Source organism: Papaver somniferum, chromosome 1, assembly GCF_003573695.1.
Source record: "Papaver somniferum cultivar HN1 chromosome 1, ASM357369v1, whole genome shotgun sequence".
Lineage (NCBI taxonomy): Eukaryota > Viridiplantae > Streptophyta > Magnoliopsida > Ranunculales > Papaveraceae > Papaver > Papaver somniferum.
Window position 1 is genome coordinate 245,500,765 of NC_039358.1, and position 17,899 is coordinate 245,518,663.

General features: G+C 34.6%; 1 protein-coding gene across 1 annotated transcript; it reads left to right on the forward strand.

Moving 5' to 3' along the window:
- The first annotated feature begins 14,008 nt into the window (after positions 1–14,008).
- LOC113275694 (disease resistance protein RGA2-like) lies at positions 14,009–17,284 on the forward strand. The gene has a single exon (XM_026525242.1). The coding sequence runs from the start codon at positions 14,009–14,011 to the stop codon at positions 17,282–17,284; it is 3,276 nt and encodes a 1,091-aa protein (XP_026381027.1).
- The last annotated feature ends 615 nt before the right edge of the window (positions 17,285–17,899 follow it).

Consider the following 17,899-nt stretch of genomic DNA (forward strand, 5'->3'; position numbering starts at 1 on the left):
ACCATTACCTGGGCACGAACGAAACCACTAAGGGTAAAAATGGAGAAATGTCCAATATAGATACCGCTGTCATCAATATGACCAATTGTAAGCTGAACTGAAGCATGGTCTTTTGCAGTAAGTAGTGAATCAAAAGAACACTGTCACCAAAGTTTGATAACCATTTCACCACAGGAGATGGTACATTTATAGCCATGGCTGCTGTTGGATCCGTTTCGCATACACGAGGTAGAGACAACGCAACACAGTTCACAATCACATCAGGCTGGCAATACAGAAATGAAACTCATTATAATATTTTGAAATCAGTTCATGATTGCCACATCAAAAATTAAAACAACTACGAGTTTGCAAACCTTTCCAAATGTAGTGGAGATGGAATCAAGACCTTGTCCAGTTTGTAAAACCCAGGACTATATGTATAACTTATGCAGGACTAGGATCAGTTCCAGATTTGTCTGTGTTCATCGGCTCGCCTGCAGAGAATTCACCCTCCCCTGCGCTCTCATCGATGTTAGCACCATCGGTTTGGGGTTCGGTTGTGCTTTGTGGTGGAAGTGATGGTGATTCTGCTAGAGTAGGTGGCTTTGGCGTTGCTTGCTTGGGTTTCGTCATCACTGGATTACAAAACCTGTTCCAACGAAACAAACAAAATATATACATCACTCAGGATAAAGTGGATGAGGAAATCAATCACGAAAACAAACTTGCTTACCAACGAATCAAGAGACTCGTCAAGTGCAGTACCAATCGCAGATTACCAAACTACAGTAGTAGATCTACTTATCTATTTTCCAAAGAAAAAAGTAATCATGCAGAGAAATTATAATGTACCTATCAAGGGCCTCTACATTCCTTTTTACATCACCAGACAACAACACTGGGTTAACATATTTAGGTAGAGAGTCTTCCTGCTGCTGCTACTCTCTCAACCATGCTTCTGCTTCCACACACTCCTTATGACCCGCCACATTAAGTCGAGTTCTTTCCTAAGTGAGTTGCATACAAATATACAAAGAGAAACTCATTTTCTTTTTCTATAAAATGAAAGCAGGCTCATATTTGGCTAATACTAATAATTGGAAGTGCAACAATTAGGCATCGATAATGGGCATAAATTGAAATAAAAATTACCTCCATAGCATTCAACAAAGCGTTGAACAAAGTAGGAAGTGATCTATTTGCAACAAATGCATCCCCTTTCACCCAAAGATTCTCAAATCGCACTTCAATTTTAGGAATATCAATTCCAACCCTGGTATAACAAAACTGAAATCAATTAGTACCTGTAAACAAACCCTATTTACAAGTGAAACTCCCGAAAACTGATTAACAAACTGAAACCCCTAAAACTGATTAACAAACTGAAACCCTTAAATCTAATTAACAAACTGAAACCCCAAAATCGAAATAACTCAAACCCTAAAACAAATGACGAAAGACTTACACAGATAAAATACGTATGATGAAATCGAAACCCTAAACTCGATTAACTGATGATGAAATTGAAATTATGAACTCGATTAACAGATACAGTACATAAAGTCAAGTCTCGGATATTTTTTAATTGATCGAAGGGCACTTGTATGAAAGTGGGTCTTTCTGACCTAACACGACTGTAATAACGATGTTAAGTGGTATAAAGAAAGACTTGTAGCCAAAGATTTCATTCTGAAATGATGCATTCATTATAAATAAGTTTTTCACTCATGTCAAAGAAATACTTATTCAAAATTTTCATAGTATTATTAGTAGCTCAGTATGATCTAAGAATTACATTAACTAAATGTGAAAATAACCTTTATTATTGACAAAGTATGAAGAAAATTTAAGTGTGTTAACTTGAAGGCCCTGCCTTATAAAGACAAAAATATGCAGTCAACAAATTTAGGAAACCAAAGCATGAGATTAATCTTCTCTAAAATGGTATATGGTATATCTGAAATTCAACAAAACCATTTATATTTTTGGTTTTGGATGAAATTACTATAGATCCATGCATATACCTCAAGATCAGTGGGAGAAATTCATACTATCGGTCTTGTATGTTAAGACATACTACTTACGACATACTACTTACGAGTAGTGATCTTGACTTTATGCATATCTCTATATATTTTAAAGTAAAGGATATCAATGAAGCTTACCATGTGATAATACATATCATATGGATTACTAAAGCTCTCATATAAAGCATATATCGGATATTGGAAGAATTTTGAGATAATAACATATTTAACAAATTTTTTTTCATGTTGGATAGAAGATATTAATCTAATCTTCATTATGAAACTTATTACAAGTTGTTGATATGTTAACTAAATTCCTAAAGAATTGAAGAACAAATTACAGGAAAGCTGTCAAGAATTTGATACACTAATCTTGACTTATGTCTTATAATTAGTTAGCCAACCTAACTAGAGTTGATTGGGTTTTTCATACTTCAATTTTGATGGATGTACGGATACTATATAGAAAGAATCCATTAATACTTGTCCCATAATTAAGTTTGAATATTTATGACTGCGAGACTTCAAGACTTAAGGTTTGTCTTTACATTGCTGAAATTATCATCTTAGCTTCGCATCATTAAAGCACGATATGATACAATAGGAACAAAACACATGAGCCTTGAGTATATATGCGTGAATCAAGCAATTCAGAAACAATAGTTGTTCATTTACCACTTAAGCACAATTGCATACAAAGATGCACTTAATGAAAAATTACCTTTTAAGATCTCTTAAGAAAAGATTAAAATCTTAGGTCTATGAGAGTAATTGATTACTGAATTCATCAAATTTATGTGCTTAATTATTTTTGGACACTTATCAAGCTCTTATTAATGTCATTCTGAATTATTTCTGTATCCATGTTTAGTATACACTTATGTGAATTGATGAACGTTAACAGAAATAGTCTTTCTTTTAAAGACATCATTGGACCATTATGATATCCCAATTTAAGGCCTAGTTAAGTAAGTTATTTATGTTGTGGTACATGGAAGGGAACATGTTGATAACAGGACAATGTGCAACCGCCATGACCCGCATGAGTATTTTGCTTGATCAAGGTATTATGTTTAACCATTAAATTTTATTTAACAATTATGCGCACTTACGTTTTCTATGATTAACAATTAAATCGATTATCACATGGACCAGTGGGAGAATGTAAGAATATTTTTGTATGACTAGAAATATTCCATTGGGCCCATGTAATAATCTTGGTAATCTAGATTATTGTTATACTTATACCCGGTTTCCTTTCTGAGATTATTTCCTAATATCTCTTCTTTGATGGACGGTGGGGATATAATGCTATAACTAAACTTTAGGAACTTGGTCCTCCTTCTATCTATAAGAGGAACACAATAGAAATCGGTATTGTGTTCAGAGAATTGATTATTCATAATATAAGAGGTGAAGAAAGAGAAACCATGACCTCCATAAGGTATTATTTCTACTCCAATTGATCATCGACGAATTAGCGATATAAGGTATTTTCCATAAAATCTGTTTGTATATTATCGTGTGATAACATAAAGTTCAACGGTACTAAATTACATATCTGTAAATTTAAAACTTATAAGTTACCTTTAAACGTGAAATGAAGGAGTGGAAGACACACCGGAAGGCGACAATAAAAAAATCCAGTGACAAACAACCTTTGTATAATGTAACTTTAGTTCCTCGCTCCTTTTAAACAATTAGTTTCTCCAAAATTTGATTAAGAACCAGCTAATTAGTTTCTCCAAAATAATCCACGTTAATTAATTAATGTACTGACAACATCTCATAATTATTGTCTATTGAGATATTCAACTGCATATCCAATTAGGAGCTAGGAAGGTTCAGTTGAGCATAAACTTAAGTGCATTGCGAATTCATCCAATTATTAACTATTGCCATGTAATTAATCAAATTCGGTGAAATGTATAAGAGAAAAAAGATATTTTATTTTGCATATTATACGTAGAGTTTCATCGTCTGATTGAAAGTTACTTTGGGGCCATTAGCAGATTCCTAGACTTTCATGCTCACTCTTTATCTTATTTCGTACGTAGCTAGCTTACTAATTCAAATTTCAAAGTTCTATACTACAAAAATTAACCAATTTGTAAAACAGCTGCGAGATCGCATACATGGCATTTTTAGGTAACAACGTAATTAGTTCATCTTCATGAATTAAGTCTCAATTAAAGTATAATAATGCAATTTTTTTAAGCATTAATAATAATAATGCAATTGTTGAGCAGTTATCTTCATGGTAATAAACTAGGACAACCATTGCCACGATGGAAGGCCGACCGAAGAAGAATTCGAAGTTGGAATTTGTCTGCAATTATTTTCGTTCTTTTTAGGGAAAATTGATACTTTTGTTCCATTTCGGAAAAAGTAATAATTCCATCCCGTTTCAGAAAAAGTGATATCTTCTTCCCATCTCCGAAAAAGTGATACTTTCGCTCCGTTCCAGAAAAACTATTTTCCTGAAACGGGGCGAAAGTATCACTTTTCCCAAAACGGAGTAAAAGTATCATTTTTCCTGAAACAGAACGTGAAAGTATCACTTTTTCTGAAATGGAAAATTAATCGATCCATAAACCGAAATAGGGTTGTATGATGTGTTATGCATCCTTTGTGGTGATTTGCATAATGATTATTCATTCAATTTTCGAGAATTGTGCCTAAAAATGAAAGTATTACTTTTCTTGAAATGGAGGAGTACATCGTTTAATTAGTTGCAACGAAAAATTAATTGATGCATAAACCAAAATATGACTATATAAAGTATTATGTATCTTTTGTGGTGGTTTGCATAATGAATATACATTTAATATTTCTAAAATTGTCCCTAAAATAATAAATAGCTACGAATTTTTCGTAAAAATTCTAAATTTGATATTATTGTTCATACTCATTGCATAGCTTTTTATATTACCTTTCAAACGAGATAAAATTTGTAAAATTCCAAGACACGGATTTTCAGATATGTTACATTAAAGTTTGCTTTCCAATTTTACTCCTAAAAAAATAGAATAAATAAGGAATTATAATAATTGGACTAAAAGGGAGGGATGATTGTTTCAAATAAAAAAGACCAACCATACACACCAAATCCAATCTTTTTGTGTCATTGATGACTTGGATTTTACAAAAAAAAAATTTGATCATATAAAGATCCTCCCTGCTTCGCTGGATCAGCCAATTAATTTGTGAGCATTTAATTAGAGCTAGCTACTAATTTTAGTTGTTTACCAACGTATATGCAGTACATAATTGCATATTGACGTTATTTATATATGCAGCCCTTATCCTACGTGCTATGATCATGCGCTATATGAGGGTCGTAATTTCTTGAATACAGCTCATCACTAGTTTTTATTTTATAAGTATGAGCATGTTATGGACATGAAATTTCACAATCAAGCTTCAGGTTTATCGATCACTATCATTACATTCGGAACCATGGAAAAAACTAATTTTCTGTGTTTTGCTCCACTTTTTATTGGTCTTATCCTTATTTCGATTGTGATGATGAATTCCCAGTAAGTTATTTCATCCTTTCCTTTCTTTGTTCGTATGTATATGGAGTAGTCCAATAATAATAATAATGTTGTCGTTGTCGTTGTTGTTGCTGCAGAGGTGTGAACGGCGAAACCAGATGTGCGGAGTGGCCATTGGATTATTTCGAGACTCAAACGGCTGATGTTTGTGAAACGTCTTGCAAAGCTCTCTCCGCTGGTTTTCAAATGCTGGAAAGCCAAGTCAACTTAAACGGTCTTTTTACTGCAGCCAGTTGCGCCTGTTGCTGGGAAGAATAAAGTCTGATCAATTGGCTAAGTACATCGGTATCGCCATCAGTTTCTACTAAGATCTCGTACGCATTTACTCATCAGCGGCCTAGTGTCGTTCAGTAACTTCTGCTTATCAGTATTGTTTTTTCCTTTCAATTAATTAGCATCATGTTGGATGCGATCTTTCAGTTCTGTTGTTTCTGAACTTGGCTTGGGTTGCAGATTAAATAAACTAGACAAATGATTTGATCTAAGGGGTATACACAAACACAACTCCAACGTGAAATTTTCACCCAATTAATATTCTCATTGATTAAATAACCGCCTAACCCGATGCATACGCACTGGAAAAGAACAATATTAGGCTGTGTTGACTTTACTTTTTGCGTTTGTCTCTCTCATTTTAATCGATTAGACATCCTGTTTAATGGCTGATTTTTGTTAAAGGGAGCAAAATGTAGTATGAGGAGACCGGAAATTGTAGTCGACTCTCGATAACTAGGTCGATCCAATTAACATATATGGTTGACTCCAAACAAATAATCCAATTGTTCTCCATTACTTTGGAGAAACTTAAACCCATAGAAACTAAAACCTAACAATTCGATAATTTAAACGAGACTTATCGCTGGGGAAAAAGTTTTTACCGGTTACCAGAAAGTTTCAAATCACTCCAAGCATAAGTTTAAATCCATACTGCATCTAAAGTTGCATCAATTAAAATAATGCAGACAACATGTTTATTACTATTAATGTACTCACCATTTCTTGACGATTTTTCCTTCTAACTATTTTGAGGATATCCCTAATCGAGCTATGGATGATCATAAAACTATTTCACTAATTTCTTCTCCAAGTTGTACTAGGGTTTTTCTTATCTAATAAACTGATGCATAGGTTTGTCTTTCTTTTTATAATCGAAAACCTGTAGTTATATTTTTCTTCGAGTTTTCTCCCATGTCTTAACCCTCTTCTCAAAGTAATATAAAGTTGGCGCAGATGTAGATATACAAGCAACGATGCAGTTTACAAGTCGTGAAATGGAGAAGACAGAATAATGAAGATTTATACTTATTTAAAACGGAAATTGGGTCAAATGTTCAAATATTCTTAAAACATGGTGCAAATGAACGAGTAAAAATTAATATGGGTGAAATAAATATCAAAATATTTTTGGGCAGGATGATACTGTTTATATCCTATCTATTTTTAAAATTTTGACAGGATGATACATTTTTACATCCTATCTATTTTTAAAATTTTGTCCATTTAATCAGTATCAAATCTTACATGTCTTTTTCACCCAGAAATTGTTAGTTTTAGTCTTTTTAACCAATTTTGTGTATTTAAAAAGAATATACTGAAGTTCCCTACACCTACAAAAGTGAAAATTGGAATAGTGCATTACTCTAGCACTACAAAAAATTGTGACCAGCTCATTTGAGTTGTTCCCAAAAATCTAACCATCACACCTTATTCCATTTTTGAAGGATCGCATTTAAACATGACAATCATCATAATCGATATTAAATTAACTTCGATTGAGACAGAAGTACATGGATTAATGCAAATTTTTTTGGCATGTGGAATGTTCTACTTGAAGCTTGGTTTGAACAAACCTTCCTAATCCCATTATGTACCCATGCTATGTCTTGGCCTGATTTTATTTTTTCTCTGGAAAGGTGAATTACTCGAGAATCTGGTCATCTAAATTTGTACGCATGTTTTTTCTCCAGGTCGATATAGAAAGATTATGTCTATCCGATTCAATGACTCTTCTATCGGACATTAACAACTTCAAATGTTATTGGGCATCAAGGAGCATTTATTCGAGGGAACCAAATTCAACGTGGTGGTTCCATTGCAGGGGAACTCATTGATGCAAGAATCATTGCCAAACTGCTAGGAGTGTTATGAAAACTCGATATAGAAAAAGCATGGGTACAGGTGTAAAACGTGCCGGTCCGGCACAGCCCAACACACGAAGTCGCGTGTTTTACGTGCCATCTGCTATATTGTGTTGTGGCAATGATTTAAACGTGATGTGCAGTGCTATATTTTACTAGTCAAAAGTTAAGCACATCACATTCCACGGGCACGTCACACAAATAAATGTGTTGTGTCGTGTTGTGCCGTGATGACACACGTGCTAAAAACAATTTGAAATCACTTAGTGGTATTAAGCCGGACATTATCACGAGAATCTAAATAGATAACATATCATTTGAAATTATTTCAAGTAAAATTAACAAATTTATGCAATGAAAAGAAATAGCCCATCAAATATAAAATTGGATCACTGTCATTTAAAGTAAATGTTTTAGTCAAATATAGGTAACGACATTATAACAGCGAGATTGAAACATATTTTCCAAATATTTCAATAGGAGAGAAGATGGGTATGTGGTGTTATTAGATCTACAGATTAACAGGGGGTTAGTCATGGGAGAGTTCGAGAGATTTTAATGTATTTGAGTTTTCTCCTGTTAGTCCTGAGGGAGTTTGAGGGAGTCTCTCCAAATCCTCGTTAGTCGTGGGGAAGTTTAGAGGAGTCTCCTAAACTCCCTAGAAAACACCTGTTAGTCGCTGGAGAGTTTAAAAAAAGCTCTTGAACTCCCTGTTAGTCATAAAACCCTACAATACTAGGGAGTTGGTTGCTTTGGGGAGTTCGAAAGAGATTTTAGTGTATTTTGATCTCACAACAAATCTCTCAAAAGAGTAGAGATTTTAGTGTATTTTGGTCTCACAACCAAATTTGGTTCAAAATCTTTCTTTTCAAATCATACGGATTTCTCAAATCTCACCAACAAAAATGTTGTTCCCAACATGATGAAATGATTGTCAGATGATGGCCATTATGATACGGTGAAACATTTCTAGGAAAATATTAGGATAGTGATCTAGAGTCCATGAAAACGTGTGGATATATAGATTTGTTTAGATCTATATATCCCGTAAGATGCACCAGCAAAAAAAATGTAGAAGTCTTCACAATTAGCGCTTCCCTGAGTTGAATTACATTACCACTTCTGCAACCACCGTCAAAACTATTTTCTCACCACTACCATCACCACCTATAACCAACCACTACTCCCTTAACCACCCCAAATAAGAACCCTAATTTTAGAAATAAATAAGATTCAATAAATGCTATAGCTCGGAGAAAAGATTTTGAACCAAATTTTAATTCCATCACAATATGTGACACATTTGGTCGCTCTCAGTGGACAGTTAGTAAAAACTTCAACAGGAAAATGTGGAAAAATGTTCGTGAACAAAGGGAGTTAGAATTGTATGGAGACCGTTAAATTGAAGGAAAAAAAATTATCTCGTTGCACAAAATAACATACTATTGATATAGAGATATGATCATTTTCATTTATTTTTTTTCTTTTGATTAAAGATCAATGTTATTTGCAAATGAGGGTTTATTGTTTCTTAAAAGAGAATGAGTTAGGAGTGAACTCTCTCAAACTCCCCCAAACTCCCTCTAATAAACTCTCTCAAACTCCCTACACTCTCTTAAAATCTCTCAAAATTCTTGAGATTTAAAATACACTCAACTCCCCAGAAATCACTTGAGGACTAACCCCTTGTAAGGTTTTTATCTGAATTCGATTTTGGGAATGGATCTAAGGTCTAAGAATCATTATAAGAAAAGAGTCTGATGTTGTTTGGTTATGGGTATGATTCAGTTGAAGTCATGAAAAAAATTGCAGTTGTTGAAGTTACAGGCCAGTGGTACTAATATGCAGCTGAGATAGGTTTGGTGAACACTGTATGATGAGTAAGAATTAATAATTGATGTGTGAGTTCTAACGAAGATTAGAGAAGCTGAGGTTTCTGTGAATTAATAATTGATGGCCTCTAATTCGATTCAGCTGAGGTTTCTGTTCTTTCCCAAAATATATATTAGGGTTCTTGGATGTAATTGAATCAAGTGAATGTAATTAAAATTGAGGTTTTATGGGAAGGATTAGAGATGGGTATGTTTGATTTGAAAATTTGATTGATGTTGTGAAGCTGGTAAGGAAGAAATTGAAGAAGGTGATGCTGATGTTGAATCGAATTAGAGGCCATGGTGGTGGTAGCGACAAAGGAGAAGGTCGTGCTGTTGGTGGAATGAAAGGTGGTCTAGCTGCTTTGATTTAAGTATGTCACATTTTCTGCTAATTTCAGATCTACTATCATTCTCTGCATCTCGATTTCTTGTTACTCAATGGGATTGACAAAGTCAGAGTATCTTACCCAAGTTTAAGCTCTAAACTCTTCTCTCTTTATTTCTTTGACTTTTCAGTTTTTTACATCATTTTATTTTCTTGAACATTAAAGCTATGTGACTTCAAATCATTTGAATAAGATGTTGAATTGAGTCTATATTTCCTTGTCCATTTTTCTTTGAATAAGACTGTGATTAGAGTAGTGGGTTTTGGTTATATTGATAGACATTTGTTCTGTGATTTCCTCCTCAAAATATTGTATCGTATTCATTGTTATAATTTTTCTTCCTAAGTTAATCACTGATAATATATATTCTTGACTTTCATTGGTGTAAATAGGTGGATCCTTATGCCAGTCCAACAAGGGGTTGTCAATGATTTGGTTGAAGCCGAAAGCCAAGTTGATGCCATCAATGGGAAGATTTCACAAGTAACTGCTATGTGCTACCAATTAAACATACAACCATCGAAACTCAAAGTAGACTCTGATAAATTTGAAGATGTGGTAAGAACTTCAAGTTTCATACACTCTTTAAATTTTGTGTTCTGGTCATTTTATTCATTTGTAACCTACATTCTACTAACTTTGTTTTGATTTTTCTCTTAGTTTTAATTAGTGGATATCATTTATTTTTTTGGAGAAAGCTGCAAAGCAGAAGAAGATACAGGCTTTCAAGTCAAAGGTTAGGTTTGAGAACCTCGAAGTCACACAAAATAAGCGCTTCAGAATGATTGGCAGCAATTTAAGACAACTAAAAAGCATGCTAAAAAGGTTTGCTCCCCAACTTTCTTTGTCATCTTTGATTTTGCAAGAAAAACATAATTTCCTTGTAGTCTTGCATGTGATTTCCCGGGTTCCATCAAATAAACAACTCTAGCATAGATATCTGGAGATTTTTTCTTCCATGATTACTTTTACTCATTCTTTACCAAATTTTATGGTTTAGGTTATGTAGTGTTAAGAAACTTGTCATATGATCAGAATTGAAGCAGTATGATGACTCGGAACATGTTATATATTGTACCTTCTCTGAAATGTATCTCAGCTAAATTGCTTATCATTTGGTTGTGGGATGTTGAAGGGTCTATCCTGCTTCCTCTAAGTATTTCTTGACTGATGATAGATGTACTCTTACTCTTAAAGCTTACTTTGGTTTGTATTGGTTATATTTCCTTCGGTAACTTACGATATTTATAATTTTTATGATATTCCAGGGAAACTGTTCTATATTTCCATGTTTAGTTTTGTGACTTCACATCTTGTTTAGCATCACTAATCTAGGTTAGTTTTTTATGTTTAGTAGATGATCTTATTTTGAGGGGTTTTCGTTTCTTCCACATTTTTGGTGATATCATTGACCTACTATAACATATTATCTAATTCCATGGTCTTACAAAACTGGTTCTTTTTGGTTCCATAAATTGCATACTACATCCCTAATAGTGACTAGTGGAATATTATTATTGGTTCTTTTTGGTTCCATAAATTGCTGATTCACTGAGTCTTTTCATCTTTATTCTTTGTGTTAGGATGCAAGTCTTGGCCATAGTACCGAAACCGGTTTTCCTTTGCATGAACAACAACATAAGACGGGTTGTGTTATTGGCTGTTTGAGGAAAATACAGAATTGGTGTTTGCCTGCTGTACTTGAAGAGTAGCAGCGATTTACAGGTGCTAAAGTTATGCCAACTAATATGAAGTTCATTGAGAACTATGAAACTTCACGTCTAAGCCAGTGCCTCTGGGTATCATCTATGGCTATGTTTCTCATAATCTTCGTTTGGTTCACCAAGAAGAGAGTGTACAACGGAAGCGTTGTTACCATACTGGAATGTGTATGCTACTGCCAAACTTATAGGGGAGGCCAAACTTACAGGAGGCCAATATCTGCGTTTTACGATTTATATGATATTTTTAGTCATGTTTAAAGAGTCTATCATTTTATTTTCTTTCGTTGTGCAACGCACTTTCATACAAGGTGATTTGAAGTTAGCTAAGTAATGTAATTGGAGTGGAAGGATAACTTGAATGAATGTAAATGTGTTACACTGGCAAGTTAATGTGAATGTGAAATACTTTTGGCAATTCAGTTTCAGCTATAATTTTTTTTTTTTCAAAATAGTTTTATGAACGCAACTTTTAATAAGAGTTGTGTTCCATATTTCAACTACACAAACCAGAGGTGGTGAAAGAATGTCATTACGACATAACTAGGTGATGTCCAACATAGTTCTACAACTCTAACAAGTGTCTTCAAAATCTTATTCATAATAGTAATAAGAGTTGTCACATATTTCTACAATACACATCCTAGGTTTTCTAAGATAGTCCTTCACCTTATACAAGTGTTGCGTTACATATTTCTACGATACGCATCCTTTTCGTGTAAAATAGTCCTACAACACAAGCAAGAGTTGTGTTAGGCTTTCAAAAAAAATCGAAAGAGAATCACAACTTTGGAAATATATTGTCGAACCATGAATCACATCACCCTTTACAACTCTTAGTCAAGCATTGTATAAAAGTTTGGACTTTCTACAATAACCCCCCTCCACAATGCATAAAATGGAGTTGTCGTAGGAGTACTACAACTCTAATCTATAGTCTTCAATGATGATTTTTCCCGTAGTGATCTTCAAATCATCTTTGAAGATATCAAACCAAGACACAAGTTCTCGATGCATTTAGAGAAGCATGAAGACTTGAGAACACTACCATTAGAAGACTAACACAAGAGAAGACTTCATCAAGTAACAAATTTCTCATGAAATAATTGCTCCAACATTCAAGAAATTCGTTTATCGAAATTGGCTCGACTTGAAAATTTGCAAGCCAAGATTTAACTGAAGTACTTATTAGGGGAGTTTCAAATTAGAAGGTATATTATTGAACTATCACGGTGCACTCTTTTTCCTTCATCAAGGTTTTTCCCATTGGGTTTTCCTTGTTAAGGTTTTAATGAGGCAACATTTTCCTGTCCAAATATTTTCTAAGTTTTCTCAATTGTACTCTTTTCCCTTCGATCAGGTTTTGTCCTTTTGGAATTTCCTGACAAGGTTTTAATGAGGCAATCGGCTTAGACAAAATATCATCAAGGATAGTGTTATAAACATGTAATTATATTAAAAATATCTAGAGTAAATCTCGTTTATTACTGGGATGCCCTTGTGTCTAACCCTATAAATAGAGACATTTGTATATTCTACTGATTGAATAGAATTTCTACCTTCTTCTTTCCCTCTACTTTGTGTCTCCTTCTCTATCTTCTCCTTTTACAACAGTTACACAATTAACAGTGAAAGTTGCTCATCCCATATACTTTTCTTGTTGAACTGCTTAAAAATGCACAATTAACATAGCCATGGAGCATTTTAGCGCTTCCTGCTAGGCCTGTCAAAGGTACTCAATCACCCAGAAGGCCATAACCAAACCGGAACCCGGTGAATCGGGAGGTAAAATGAACAAAAATACCAAAAAGATCAAATCAAGAAAATCTCAATTAATTAATTATTTTAAAAATCTTTTCATTTTGTATTTAATCCATGGGGAACTGGGTGTGTTCTTTCGAATGTGATCTACACGTCGTGGTTAACAACATGACATATATAAGGCGTCCATACCGCCAAGATCCACCTAACATTTAAAAATTATATTTCGAGTTTTGGTAACATGGAGCCATTAATTAGATATGATGGGATTGATTCATTAACCTATGTGTGTACAGCTACCTTCATTTGACTTTTATGCATCTCTTCTTTGAGTTTATATCATCTGTATATGCAAGGTTCTTATAATACTACTTTTAATCATAAATACAAACTTGAGATTATATCTTCCACTGCCATATTTTCTCTTCTCATTTTGGCTTCCTGAATTGTGTTCTTTTATCCATTCGGTTAATCTTTTCTTCTTTATATATTCCATTTGTTTTGTTCTTCCATCCATTCAAAAAGAAAAAAAAAATCTTGTTGAGATCATCTACTTTTTATTATGGCGTTGGAAGAGATTTTTGTTACTGGGGCCACAGGGTTCATGAAAAAATTGGTTTCTGTTGCTGCCAAAACAATTGGTATGTCTAAGGTTGCAGATAAAGATCTTCAAAAGCTTAAGGATACTCTGGAGATGATCGCGGCTGTAACGTCTGATGCTGAAAAGAAGCAAGTGCAGTCCAAAGTAGTGCTGCTCTGGTTGAGAAGGCTCCAGAGCGTTGCATATGATATTGATGACGTTTTGGATGAAATTTCCTATGAAGCCATGCGTCTCACTGAAAAATATGGAAAGCTAGAGAAGGTACGTCGCTTTTCAGTTAAATTTGATTTTGCTCATAGAATCAAAAGCATTAATCAAGAATTAGATGAAATTGCTAAGCTAAAAGATATGTATGAGTTAGAACTTAGTGATGATGGTCAAAACAGTGAGCAACTAGACCGGATAACAGCATCCTTTGTAGATAATTCTAACATTGTCGGGCGAGAAAAAGAAAAATCTCTAATAGTAAAGATGGTATTGAAGACCAACTCTTCGTCATCGTCATCATTTGATAATTTTGGTCCACAAGAAAAGATTTCAGTCATTTCAATAGTGGGTATGGGGGGAGTTGGGAAAACGACCCTCGCCCAATTGGTATTCAAAGACTACTCCATTGAGAGAAGCTTTAAGCCAAGAGTGTGGGTTTGTATTTCAGACAACTTTGATATCTTTGTAATTTTAAGAAATATTCTAGAGTCTATTACTCAAAAACACTGTGACTTGTCTAGTGTCGATGTACTAGTAAAGAAAGTTCATAAGAAGATCAGAGAGAAGAAATTTTTGTTGGTACTAGATGATGTGTGGAACGAGAATGCCGAAGACTGGGAGAAATTTAAGGGTTATTTAGGCGGGGGTGCTCAAGGGAGTAAAATATTAGTAACTACGCGTAAAGAAAGTGTTGCATCTATTGTTAGGGGTACAATTCCGCCTTATAATCTTACAACCTTAACGAATCAAGAATGCTGGTCTATCGTTGAGAGAAAAGCCTTTTCTCCTGGCGGAGCAGTCAAGACTCCAAATATGTTAAATATAGGAGAGGAGATAGCGAGAAAATGTGATGGTTTACCACTTGCAGCTTTATTTCTCGGAAATCTCATGCGTTTGAAAAAGAATGAGTCTGATTGGTTGGCGATCCGAGACAATGATGTTTTCAGTACACCAGAAAATCCCAACAAAGTAATTCAGATTTTAAAATTGAGCTATGACAACTTACCCTCTCATTTGAAACGATGTTTTTCATACTGTTGTTTATTTCCGAAAGGTTGGAGATATCACACGGAAACACTTATTCGATTGTGGATGGCTGAAGGATTCCTTCATCCGTCTAATGGAGGCAGAAACCAAAGCTCACCAGAAGATATTGGTAAACATTACTTGTATAGTTTGTTATCAAATTCTTTTTTTCAAGACGTGAAATATGACAAGCTAGGTGATATTAATTATTTCAAAATGCATGATTTAGTACATGATCTTGCAAAAAGTGTCGTTGACAGTCATGAAGTCGCGATTCTAAACGCAAGCGAAATGGAAAAAGATATATGTGATCATTTCCGTCGACTACATTTGACTGTAGAAGGAGTATACAAAAAGGTTTTTGAAGTCTTGAACAACTCAAAAAAGCTGCGGACAATATTTTTCAAGGAAAATGCTAATCTGTTTACGAGTCTGGTTAGTAACAAGCATTTGCGTGTCATACATTCGCCTTCTGATTTGTCTTCAAAAAGTGCTTATCGGCTTCATCTGAATGATGATGATATACAAGAAATTCCATCATCCATTTTTGAGTTTAAACACTTGAGGTACCTTGACCTCAGCAGGCTCAACCATTCTAGAATTACAGATGTTCAAGTCAATTCCATTAGTCAACTCTACAATCTGCAGACTCTCAATCTTCATCGATATCTAAATGTAGGAAACATTCTCCTAGGAATTGGTACTTTGAAAAATCTGCGTCATCTTAATCTGTCTTATTCAGATGTTAAAGTGTTACCTGATTCCATCATTAAGCTCACCAATTTGCAGACATTAGATATTAGTAATTGTAATGATATTAGTGTCTTACCCACAGATATTGGGTCTCTTCAAAATCTAGTGTCCCTTCATTTTCAACATACCTCTATCAAAGAATTACCGGATAGTTTTGGAGAATTGACAAAATTAAGGTCACTAGATTTGGGATATACTGAAATAAAAGAATTGCCTGAATCTCTGACTAACAACATCTGTAAATTAGAGTTTGTGAACTTTGATGAGTGTAAGTTTCCCAAAGACATCAAGAATTGGGTGGATTTGAGATGTCTCATCATTGATGACAATTTGCATAAGTTATTTGGGGTCGCTGAGTATCAAATAATGCCCGGAGGTATAGATATGCTAACTCGTCTGGAAGTATTAGATTCTTACGTGGTTAGGAATAAAAAGGACTACATCGGAGGAACGTCCAATGATTCAAGTGGGATTGAAGAATTAGCAAGCCTAAACTCCCTTCGGACTTTATATATAATACATCTAGACAATGTGAGAGGTAAAGTGGACGCTGAGCGGGCCAAGTTAAAAGACAAGGAGAACATTCAACATTTGTATCTAAAATGGGTACACAAAGAAACATTTGCAGAAGAAGAAGAAGTTGCTAACAATTCTTATATGGTGTTAGAAGGTCTAAAGCCACATCCTAATTTAGAGTTGTTGTCGATACAACATTTCCAGGGTGTAAAACTTCCAAAGTGGATGGGTTCTTCTTATTGCCTTCCGAATTTGGTGTATTTATATTTCGAGTATTGCAACAGTTGTGAGAAGCTTCCATCACTGGGTATGCTCCCGTGTCTTAAGGTACTTCGCTTAGTGCGAGTGAGCTCCGTAAAAAGTCTGGGTGAAGAATTTTATAATCAACAACAACAAGGAGAAGTAGAAAGCTGCAGCATTACAACGACATTATTCCCTTCACTAATTCATTTAGATATTGATGAGATGAATGATCTAGAAGAATGGGTTGCTCCTCCACCACCACCTTACAATTGCTTCCCTGTACTTGAGGATCTGTCTATTCAGAGGTGCAGAAAACTGAAATCTATACCAGATTTACGATTACACACTTCTCTTAGGAAATTAACGATCAGCAAATGCAACACATTGGCTAGTTCAATACCGTACAGTCTGCATAGCCTCACCTATCTTAAAAAACCATTCATATCAGATGTTTCGCGTATGCTTTCAGATCAGATGTTTAATATGGGGTAAGAACTGAAGAGTGTTGTTGCAGATGAGGTCCGTACTCTCTCTATCTGTTTTGCAACTTTTTTTAAATTTTTGTAATTCTACTAATTAATTTATTTATTTTCGTGCAGCTGAGAGATATGATACTGAGGGGTCAAGTGCTCAGCTATTGCAACTACCGATGGATGTTTGTTTTGCCTTTGCAAATGATTGGTGGTGGTTGTGGTGCCAACCTAGTTGGGACAGAAGTAGCCCACTGATGCCCATAGGGCTATGAAGTTATTTTTTTTCTTTTGTTTTATTGTGCCAGTTGGCCTTTGCAATCTTTGGGGGTTCACCATGTTCTGATTTGTGGCGCGAACGCCTTTGTAATTTTCTTCGTTATTAATGATTTTCTTCGTGGAAAAATAGCCACAGAATTATTGAAAATCCTTGAAAGACATCTCATGTTTGTTTCTACCGTTTTTGCGTTTGCAAATGATTGTCGTTGGTTGCGATGCCAACCCAATTGGGATGACGACCACCGCCGTTATGGGCATACCATATAGTCTTGTTTGCCTTTTGTTTAGTTGTTCAACTTGGCTTTTGTATTCTTCAGAATTGGACATGCTTTGGTTTGGATCACAAACACCTTTGCTT